The 10,751-nt window shown below is 46.1% G+C and overlaps 1 protein-coding gene across 1 annotated transcript; it reads right to left on the reverse strand.

The window, feature by feature from the left end:
• Positions 1 to 245: 245 nt before the first annotated feature.
• LOC144706500 (calcium-dependent protein kinase 10-like) lies at positions 246 to 5,107 on the reverse strand. Its single transcript, XM_078579482.1, has 7 exons — positions 4,975 to 5,107; positions 3,575 to 3,718; positions 3,150 to 3,302; positions 2,864 to 2,979; positions 992 to 1,159; positions 665 to 889; positions 246 to 532 (listed from the first exon to the last, which is right to left on the reverse strand). Exons 1-7 carry the CDS (start codon positions 5,084 to 5,086, stop codon positions 395 to 397), a joined length of 1,056 nt encoding a protein of 351 aa, XP_078435608.1. The 5' UTR covers positions 5,087 to 5,107; the 3' UTR covers positions 246 to 394.
• Between the last annotated feature and the right edge of the window lie 5,644 nt (positions 5,108 to 10,751).

Below are 10,751 nucleotides of genomic sequence, written 5' to 3' on the forward strand. Positions count from 1 at the left end.
CATAAAACAAATTTATTTTATAAGAATGATGTGCTCAACTGGCTTTTATCTCAATTTTGCACAAAACTATAGTTCTTTAGTTAATTTATTTGTTTCAGACCTTTGAGAGGTATTTACTTTACTATTATGATGTGCTCAACTGGCTTTTGTCTCAATTTCGCATATAAACTATAGTTCTTTAATAAATTTATTTGTTTCAGCCGTTTGAGAGGTATTTACTTTACTATTATTTCTATCTGAATGAATTTGGGTGGGATTATTCTTGACAAATGAGCATTAATATACAAATATCACCTTAGAAAACCAGGGTTGATGGTGAGATATTGGAGAAAAAACCAAACCCAGAGTAACGCAAAAAAAAAAGAAAAAAACCAAAGAGATTAAAACAGCGTCTTCATCCGAGCTTCAATGCGTCCCTAAACCCTAGATTGAAGCTTCCCTGCAAGCTCAGCGAGCCCTTCTTTCCCTTACTCTCTGCAATGCTCCCTTTCTGCATCATGGCGACAAACTCATTGTAGTCTATTCTCCCATCCTGCCACAAAACAAAAACAGGAAAAAAAATCACAACAAGAAAAAGCCAAAATAAAAAAAACCCATTAAACACCACTCTCAAAGAAGAAAACAAACACCAAATTAAAATTAACCAATCAATAAATCTCCTCACATTGTCCTGGTCAGCGTCTCGGAGAAGATCTTCGATCTGAAGGTCCTCCACGCCAAACTCTTCACAGGCCCGTTGTATCTCATCCTGCGTTATAAACCCACTTCCGTCCTTGTCGAAGAAGGAGAAGGCCTTGACAAGATGATCTTCCTTCTCAACCTTGTTCAAGTGCAGCGTGGCAGCGATGAACTCGCCGTAGTCGATGGTGCCGCTGTTGTCGATGTCCGCCTGCGAGATCCAACGGCGGAGACGGCCCCACGTCAGAGGAAGGGGGGGGAATAGACGGGTGGGATTTTATGGAGAGAGTGGAGAGTAGGAGTGAAGGCAGACCGCCTGCATGAGATGGTAGATTTCGGACTCTAGAAGGTTGGCTCCAACGCGGTGGAGGCCGGCCTTGAGTTCTTCGAAGGTGATCTGGCCGCTGTTGTCGGCGTCTATCATCTTGAACATCTCTTTTAAGCCGGCGATTTCCTCCTCGGAGAGGTTCTCCGCGATCACCTGCGGGTTTTTAAGGAGACCCGTCGTTACTTGCGCCGGATTAGTTATTCTGCTGTTTCTAATGTTCAGTTGCGTCTTTGTCCAGTGAAAGATACGTAGATAGATAGAGAGAGAGAGAGAGAGAGAGAAAAGGGAACTTCAGGAGAGAGATTTGTGAGCGAGAGGGAGGGGGGGGGGAAGCCTAAGAAAGGAATGGACGAGAGAGAAACAGAGAGAAGTGAAAGCCAGAGAGAGAGAGAGAGAGAAGTGAAACCGAGAAGTGAAAGCGAGAGAGAGAGAGAAGTGAAAGCCAGAGAGAAAGAGAGATGCGAAAGCCAGAGCGAGTGAGAGAGAAGTGAAAGCCAGAGAGAGTGAGAAAGAAGTGAAAGCTAGAGAGAGTGAGAGAAAAGTAGACATGGTGGTTCTCTTCTTTTGGTGCAAATTTGTGTGAATTGTTCGTTCTGTTCGGACCGAACAGAACAAAAACAAATTCGAACAGAACATCGCACAGACCCGCGTTCTGTTCTTTTGTTCGCTTTGTGCGAATTTTAGTCTAATTTTGTGCGAATGTGCGAATTTTGTTCGTTTTTGAAAAAGAAAAAGAACAGAACAAAGAACAAGGCCCTGTGCGGTTCTTTTGTGCAAATTTTGTGTTCGTTTCAAACGAACAGAACAGAATGACCATGTCTAGAGAAAAGTGCCAGAGAGAGAGAAAGAGAGAGGTGAAAGACAGAGAGAGAGAGAGAGAGGTGAAATCCAGAGAGAGAGAGAAGTGAAAGCCAGAGAGAGAAAGACAGAGGTGAAAACCAGAGAGAGAGAGAAGCGAAAGCCACAGAGAGAGAGAGAAGTGAAAGCCAGAGAGAGAGAGAGAGAAGTGAAAGCCAGAGAGAGAAATTGAAAGCCAGAGAGAGAGAGAGAGAAAAGTGAAAGTCAGAGACAGAAAGAGAAGAAAATATTTAAGGCATTCATAGTGTGCGAAATTCAGAGAGAAAGACAGACAGTGCATGAGAAAATCAGAGAAAGAGCATAAAAGAAATAGAGAAAACGAAAGATAGTATGAGAGAGAGAATGCGTATGAGATAGATAGTGTGCGTGTATGAGAGAGAGACTGTGTGTGTATGAGAGAGAGAGAGTATGAGAGAGCGTGTGCGAATGAGAGGGAGTATGAGAGAGAGTGTGTGTATATGAGAGAGAGAGTGTGTGTATGGGAGAGAGAATATGAGAGAGTGTGTGTGTGTATGAGAGAGAGAATGAGAGAAAGAGTGTGTGCGTGTGTATGAGAGAGAAAGTATGAGACAGAGTGTGTATGAGAGAGAGAATATGAGAGAGAGAGAGTGTGTGTGAGTGTGTATGAGAGAATGAGAAAAAAGGTGTGTGTGTGTGTGTATGAGAGAGAGAGTATGAGACAGAGTGTGTATGAGAGAGAGAATATGAGGGAGAGAGCGGGTGTGTGAGTGTGTATGAGAGAGAGAATGAGAAAAAGGGTGTGTGTGTGTATGAGAGAGGGAAAGTATGAGACAGAGTGTGTATGAGAGAGAGAACGAGAAAAAGGGTGTGTGTGTGTGTGTATGAGAGAGAGAAAGTATGAGACAGAGTGTGTATGAGAGAGAGTGTGTGGGTGTGTATGAGAGAAAGAGTGTGTGTGTATGAGAGAGCGAGAGTATGAGAGAGAGTGTGTGTATGAGAGAGAGAGAGAGTATGAGAGAGAGAGAGAGAGAGATGTACTCTTAGAGCCATCTTCTTCAGCTTGTTCATGGCGGAGAATCGTTTAAGCCTGCTCAACACTGCGGAGTCGAGCGGCTTGTTGGGCGCAACACCGTCTTCTTGTACCCACGGGTGGCCTGGAAACATGAGAGTCGACGGCTTCAGGATAATTCAACCCTAAAACTAAAACTTCACGTTAAATTTGAAGAATTATCGACCGGAGAGAAAAGAAAGAGCTTTCGGTAGAGAGAGAGAGAGAGAGAGAGAGAGAGAGAGAGAGAGAGAGAGAGAGAGAGAGAGGGATCACATAAGACTTCATGGGCCGTCAATCGTTTGCCCACATTTCTCTCCAGCATCCGGCGCACAAGGTCCTTGGCCTCGTCGGAGATGCTCGGCCACGGATCCGACTCGAAGTCAGGGGAGCCCCTGAGAACCTGCTCGAATATCCCTTGCTCAGTCTCTACAAGCACAAGTGCGAGAAATTCAGATTATCATTGGATGAAAAATGAAAAAGATGATGATAACGATGATAATGAAGATGATAACGATGATAATGAAGATGAGAACGATGATAATGAAGATGATAACGATGATAATGAAGATGATAACGATGATAATGATGATGAGAACGATGATAATGAAGATGATAACGATGATAGTGAAGAAGATAACGATGTTAATGAAGATGATAACGATGATAATAATGATGATGATGATGAGGCTTGCACCAACCCGCCCAAAATGGAGGAACCCCGCAAAGAAGGATGTAGATTATCACCCCTGCACTCCACACGTCGGCTTCCGGGCCGTAGCGTTTCTGCAAAACCTCCGGCGCGACATAATAAGGGCTGCCCACCACGTCTGTGAATATTTCTCCTGGGTCATGTAACATTAAAGCCAATGTTAGTCATAACTGCCGGAACGGAAGTAAAATGGTGAAAACTGTGACAAATGGGGAAACTGATTTTCCTTTCATTTTTTTTATGACAGCAGAGAAGTCTTTCTCTCTGATCTCTCTCTCTCTCTCTCTCTCTCTCTCTCTCTCTCTCTCTCTCTCTCTCTCTCTCTCTCTCTCTCTCTCTCTCTCTCTCTCTCTCTCTCTCTCTCTCCCTCTCTCTCTCACTCGCTCTCTCTCTCTCTCTCTCTCTCTCTATCTCTCTCTCCCGCTCTCTCTCTCTCTCTCTCTCTCTCTCTCTCTCTCTCTCTCTCTCTCTCTCTCTCTCTCTCTCTCTCTCTCTCCTCGTTTCCCGTATCTCCCCAATTCCAAAGAGGAGAAGAAGAAAACGAAGATGATGATAATGAAATGCTGACAGGATGATACTTATGTAAAGAAGACATAAGTAAAGCGATGCTTAAAATAAATGAGAAGAACATGCTAATTTTATGGTGATGACGATGAAAAGAAGAAGTAAAAAAGATGATGATGACGATGATGAATAAGATGATAAATATGATGATGAATAGGATGATAAATATGATGATGATTAAGATGATAATGATGATGATCACTAATATGATGATCATGAATAAGATAAAGAAGAAGACGACGATGATGTCGATCAATAATATGAAGAAGAAGAAGATGATGATGATGATGATGATGATGATGATGATGATGATGATGATGAGTAAGAAGGAGAAGACGAAGAAGAAGAAGAAGAAGATGATGATGATGAATAAGAAGAAGAAGACGAAGAAGAAGAAGAAGAAGAAGACGAAGAAGAAGAAGAAGATGATGATGAATAAGAAGAAGAAGACGAAGAAGAAGAAGAAGATGATGATGAATAAGAAGAAGAAGACGAAGAAGAAGAAGAAGATGATGATGAATAAGAAGAAGAAGACGAAGAAGACGAAGAAGACGAAGAAGACGAAGAAGAAGAAGAAGAAGATGATGATGATGAATAAGAAGAAGAAGACGAAGAAGACGAAGAAGACGAAGAAGAAGAAGAAGAAGATGATGATGATGAATAAGAAGAAGAAGACGAAGAAGACGAAGAAGAATAAGAAGATGAAAAACGAATAAGAAGAAGAAGACGAATAAGAAGATGATGAAGAAGAAGAAGAAGATGATGATGAAGAAAAAGAAGAAGAAGAAGAAGAAGAAGAAGAAGAAGACGACGAAGCTCCGGTACCGGGGCGGAAGAAGATAGAGAGCCCAAAGTCGATAGTCTTGAGCTTCGACTCCTCGCTCTGATCCACAAATAGAAAATTCTCGGGCTTGAGGTCCCTATGCATGACCCCCATCGAATGGCAAGCCTCCACGACCCCCACGATCACCCTGGCCAGCCCCGCCGCCTCCCTCTCCGTGTACCTCCCCCGCTCGATTATCCTATCGAACAACTCCCCCCCCGCGCACAACTCCATCACCATATGCACCGCCGCGGCGTCCTCGTACGCGCCCACCAGCCCGATGACGTTCTCGTGCCCCCCCATATGGTGCAAAATCTCTATCTCTCGTCTCACGTCGTCCACGTCGTCCTCCGTGGTCAGCTTGCGCTTGGCGATGGACTTGCAGGCGAGCTCGGCGCCGGTGGCCTTGTGGACGCAGAGATAGGTGGTGCCGAACTGGCCCTGCCCAAGCTTGCGGCCGAGGCTGTAGAGGTCGCGGAGCTTGGGGGTGGCCCGGCGGAGGACGGAGGAGGCGAGGAGGCCGGCGGAGGGCTTGGGCGGGCGCGGGGGGGCGGTCGGGGGGGGCTCGGTGGCGGTCCGGGGTGGCTCGAGGGGCGCCGGGGGGGACTCGAGGGGCGGCGCGGGGGGCGGGGGCCGCCGGCGGAGCGCGGCGGTGAGGGAGTGGAGGAGGGACGGGCCGAAGCAGGCGTTGCCCATGGCTGGTGGGGGGCCGTTGTGCGCTCCCGCGGAGAAGCCAACGACGGGTTTCTCGCGTGCCGTTCTATTTTTAGACGTTGCGCCTCTTCCCCGACGGAACGGGACGGAATGAGACGGAAGGGACGTAAGAACGGGACGAATAGCGAGGGGACGGGACGGAAGGATGAGGTGAAAAGAGATGGGACGGGACGGGACGGAAGGATGAGGTGAAAAGAGAGGAGACGAGACGGGGGCGTAAGGATGAGATGAAAAGAGAGGGAACGGAACGTAAGGACGAGAAGAAAAGAGAGGAGACCAGACGGGGGCGTAAGGATGAGATGAAAAGAGAGGGGACGGGACATGGGACGAGAAGAAAGAGAGGAGACCAGAAGGGGGCGAAAGGATGAGAGGAAAAGAGAGGGGACGGGACGTAAGGACGAGAAGAAAAGAGAGGAGACCAGACGGGGGCGTAAGGATGAGATGAAAAGAGAGGGGACGGGACGTAAGGACGAGAAGAAAAGAGAGGAGACCAGACGGGGGCGTAAGGATGAGATGAAAAGAGAGGGGACGGGACGTAAGGACGAGACGAAAAGAGGGGAGACGGGATGGGACGTAAGGATGAGGTAAAAAGAGAGGGGAAGGGACGGGACGTAAGGACGAGACGAAAAGAGGGGAGATGGGATGGGACGTAAGGATGAGGTGAAAAGAGAGGGGACGGGACGGGACGTAAGGACGAGACGAAAAGAGGGGAGACGGGAGGGGACGTAAGGAGGAGGTGAAAAGAGAGGGGACGGGATGGGGCGTAGGGCGAGGCGAAAGAGGGAGATGGGATGGGGACGTAAGGATGAGGTGAAAAGAGAGGGGACGGGACGGGACGTAAGGACGAGACGAAAAGAGGGGAGACGGGATGGGACGTAAGGATGAGGTGAAAAGAGAGGGGACGGGACGGGATGTAAGGACGAGATGAAAAGAGGAAGACGGGATGGGACGTAAGGATGAGATGAAAAGAGAGGAGACGGGAGGGGGCGTAAGGGTGAGATGAAAAGAGGGGAGACGGGATGGGACGTAAGGACAAGACGAAAAGTGAGGGGATGGGGCGAAACGATACGGGACGGGATGAAATGGGGGATCGGTTGCCCGGGCTTGGCTTGTTGTCGACAGCCGCAGATAAAGTTCCGGATCGTCCAGGACATGGGCGATGGATGGAACGGGACGAAGTTCGTCCCATCCTATGTCCTAATTTTTAGAGTTTCATCTTAATAGTCCCTTCCAGGGTTCGTCCCGTCCCATTTTTTCGTCCACATCCCATCCGGTCCAAGAAATTCTAGTCCCGTCCAACATCTCAAGACAAAACAGGACATGCGTCAGCATTAGACCACTCGAGCATTGACATCTGGTGTAGCACGTGAATGGGGCAGATGAACCTGTCTGGGTATACTATACTCCCACAGGACGAAATGGCCATCCCTTCCCTCGTCTAAGGCCCCAGACGGGACAGTTATTTTGTCCATGGACGAAGCAATGGTCCCGTTTGGGGACAGGCGGACATTTCGTCGTCCTGTCAATCGTCCGAAGTCTTGGACGGGACGATTTTTTTGTCTACCGACAAAATTACTGTTCTGTCTGCGTCCCTGCACTACACTCGCGGAGAATCCAACGATGGGCTTGGGCTTCTTCCCTGACAGAACGGGACGAGACGTAAATAACGGGCCAAAAATGGGCAGAATGGGACGGGAGGAGAGGGGACGGAACGGGATGTCATTTGATGGGACGGAACGCGATGTGATTTGACCGATTGAAATGGGACGGGATGAAATGAGACGAGACGGGATGTAAAATAATGGTATGGAAGCTGATGACACAGGCTAAATCCTGGGTGGATGTGTTGTTTCAGTTGCTCAAGATAAAATCTACCTGCTGAAGATTCTAGGCTTCAAATTAACAACAATCTTCAAGATTTTTTAGAGTCACTAATGGACTGGTTTGATTTAGGTCAATACATCCTAAGTATAGTTCCGGATCGTCTGGGATGTGGACAAGACACGACGAATATTGTCCTGTCCCACTTCAAAAATTTTGCAGATTCCTCCGAACCGTCCTGTCCAAGAATTCGTCCCCAGACGAAATAGTTCGTCCACATCCCAAGTCTACCAGATTCGTCCTGTCTGGAAAAAAAGCATCCCATCCCTTGTCCCACACAAAAAATTAACGATTTTTAATGCCCTAAAATCGTTCTCCCTCTTTCTCCCCCTCTCTCCCACTCACTCTCATGTCTCCCTTTTGTTCTCTCACTCGCCTCTCTCCCTCTCATTCTATCCCTCTCTCTCACACACACTCTCCCTCGCTTCCTCCCCACTGATACTGTGGATTCCAAGTTCTTCAATCTCGGGCTATTTGGGAGTTTCGATCTCATCAAGTTGGCGTCTTTTCTCAGGGTTCATTTGGAGTGGGCTATTCTAGTAAGTTCTTTGTTTTCTCCATGGAATGAACTCCAAAAATATGTATAAATATCTTCTTATCAAGTTGCTCATTTGGGGACAGTACCAGATTTTTCTCTTCTTAATCTATGTTCATCTTGGATCAAGGATAAACCACTTGGTTGTTGTTACGCTTTTGGTAGTACCTAATTACTGTCCCCGTTTTGCATCCTTCGTGATGAATAAGAAGTGGTAACTACAAATCGTAACTAACATGGCTAGAATTAATTATCTGAATTTTCAACAAAAAAACTATTTCACGAAGCTCTTTCTCTATTGTGATGTAATTTATCCATGAGTCATTTATTGTTTGCTTGTGTTGTGATGTAACATATAAGAAAGAAACTAAGGATTTTTTATCTAAAAACATCAAAATCCTCTTCAACCCTTAAAGGCATTATTCTCATCATTTGAGTTCATCTTCTGATGGAAACAAAAGTAATGGTGGGAGACCTACCCATTGGTTTGCCTTGGTAACCAGGAGCAGCAACAGCTCTTTGGTGCCTCTACAAGCCTAGGAAGCACTAGAAGAGCTCTTTAAACACCATGGTCAATCACTAGAGGAGTTCTTTAAATACCAAAGCTCCAAATCCAATATCTCGAATGGTCAATCACAAGAAGATTCAAACCTATTCAACTTAGTCCTACGGCGGTGAATAAACATAGGAGAAACACTGGGCGAGAAACACCGACACCAAAGAGGGAAGAATGTACCTTCTGCACAAGAGTAGTGCAAAGAGGCGATGCAAGAAATTCTTGACACGTCGTTGGCGAGGGCGAGTGACGTGTGCCTCGACAGGGTGTCGCGGATCCAACTATTGGCACGACGATGGGTGGCTGCGCGGGTGACCTTGGGGTATGCGGCTGCACACGATGGCCAAGCGGCGGGAGATGGTGATGGCGGTTGCAAGTGGCGGCAGAGCGGGCAGGAGGCGGCGCTCGGTGCGCGGGCAGGCGGCCGTGTGCACGGTGGGCGTGTGGTGGGTGGCCGTGCACACGACGGGCGCGTGCAGGCAGCAGTGCGTGCGGCGGCCGGGTGGGCCCTGTGCGCGTGGCGACGAAGGCGGGCGTGGGCAGGCGGCCATGCGCGCTGTGGGGGGGGACAGCTATGGGCAGAAAACTCCTCTCTGGATGGCGGCGGCAGCAACAGAGAGGGGACTAGGGAAACTTCTCTTAGAATAAGAAAGAAAAATCACCAAGTAATCCATTACAGCATTGGCTTACGTATAGGCCTTGGAGGAAAGAGAAAACATAAGATAACTGTAAAATTCAAATCTAATTTTGAATGACGCTCGGATCCCGGTTCTGAAGTTGAAGTTGGCGACGTGTCATGACACGGTAGAGGTTTCATGTCCGTTGATAGTGTGTGGTCGTGTGTGCCATCAATACTTCTCCATTTCCTCTCTCCTAAATAATATATATAATACTTCATTCCCCAAAATATTATTCCCGATATTATCATTTCTCTACTCCATTTTGTTCTATTCCATAGTATTAATATTCTCCCCTATCTCATAAATATATAGCCTAATTATGCTTAGTATTAGTGTCATATATATCCTTGCATTTTTTATTATCAATGTCTTCCTCATTCCATATTCATATACATGTATTATCTCTCCTTTTAATTATCCTTTGTTGTGGAAAAGATTATGCATCTGATTTGGGCTTGCTACTTAATAGACAGTTCTAAATTTCTTCCCATTGTTCTTTTGTTATAACTCTAATGTTTGCCTTCTTTTGAACCACATGCATTGGGATCATCCGAGCACTTTCTGAAATGGAGTAGATGATTGCAGCGTGCAGCCATTCTTTATCTCTTCTTCTACAACTTCTCGTACTCAAAGATTTATTCTCCTTTGGGCTTCTATTTTTGTTATATTTTCCTTAAGGTAGATTTTATGCATGCATGTTTCCAGATCTAAGCCTATCAATTCAGTTACCGACCATGCAATTGCATCTCAATATTTTTTAAGTATTCCCAGAAAAAGTGATAAAGGTAGTCCAATTATTGAAATACAATTATTTAAATATCCAGCTTAATGTTTTATATTTTTTGACGCGCTTCTAGTACTTATGTTATTATGCTTCGCATGCATTGTATGAATGAATGTTTTGAATTAATCTTGTAGAATAATGGAGTCCACATCGGCTACCACTCTGAAATTGACCTCTAGGACTACGTCGTCCGCGTCTGTTGAGTACCTCTGAATAGAGGTTGATGAAAACGTCTCATCTCAAAGCAGAAGATACAATCAATCTGAAGTTTTTAGATCGCTTTGTTGAAGTGGCCCGGAAGAGTACCAGTGTACGCTTTGTCAAGCGCAAAATGAATAAAGATGAATAAAGATAAGAGCACACACGTCTTTTGGAAACATCTAGAGAAAGCCCATTGTAAATTTCATGATGACATTAGGGGAGGCCTGACGAAGCAGACAACTCTTCTCCAATATGAATTACTCTCAAACAAGTTGTACTTACATGGCCTCACCATAGAGCAAACAAAGGAGGAGTTTGTTAGGTTCATTTATGACAACGATCTTCCTTGACGACTTGTGAAGAATAAGTTGTTCCGAAGACTATGGTTCTACGAGACATAAGTGGTTGGGGAGATTTTGTTGGGTTCT

The sequence above is a fragment of the Wolffia australiana genome, chromosome 8 (assembly GCF_029677425.1).
Source record: "Wolffia australiana isolate 7733 chromosome 8, ASM2967742v1".
Lineage (NCBI taxonomy): Eukaryota > Viridiplantae > Streptophyta > Magnoliopsida > Alismatales > Araceae > Wolffia > Wolffia australiana.

What these genes read in the sequence shown, in the direction of transcription:
- LOC144706500 (XM_078579482.1), bottom strand. Translation starts at nt 5,086, where the DNA reads ATGGGGGTCATGCATAGGGACCTCAAGCCCGAGAATTTTCTATTTGTG. An exon ending in GACGGCCCATGAAGTCTTAT is followed by an intron (nt 2,980 to 3,149) that starts GTGATCCCTCTC and finishes TCATGTTTCCAG; the next exon opens with GCCACCCGTGGGTACAAGAA. An exon ending in GAGACGCTGACCAGGACAAT is followed by an intron (nt 533 to 664) that starts GTGAGGAGATTT and finishes GTTTTGTGGCAG; the next exon opens with GATGGGAGAATAGACTACAA.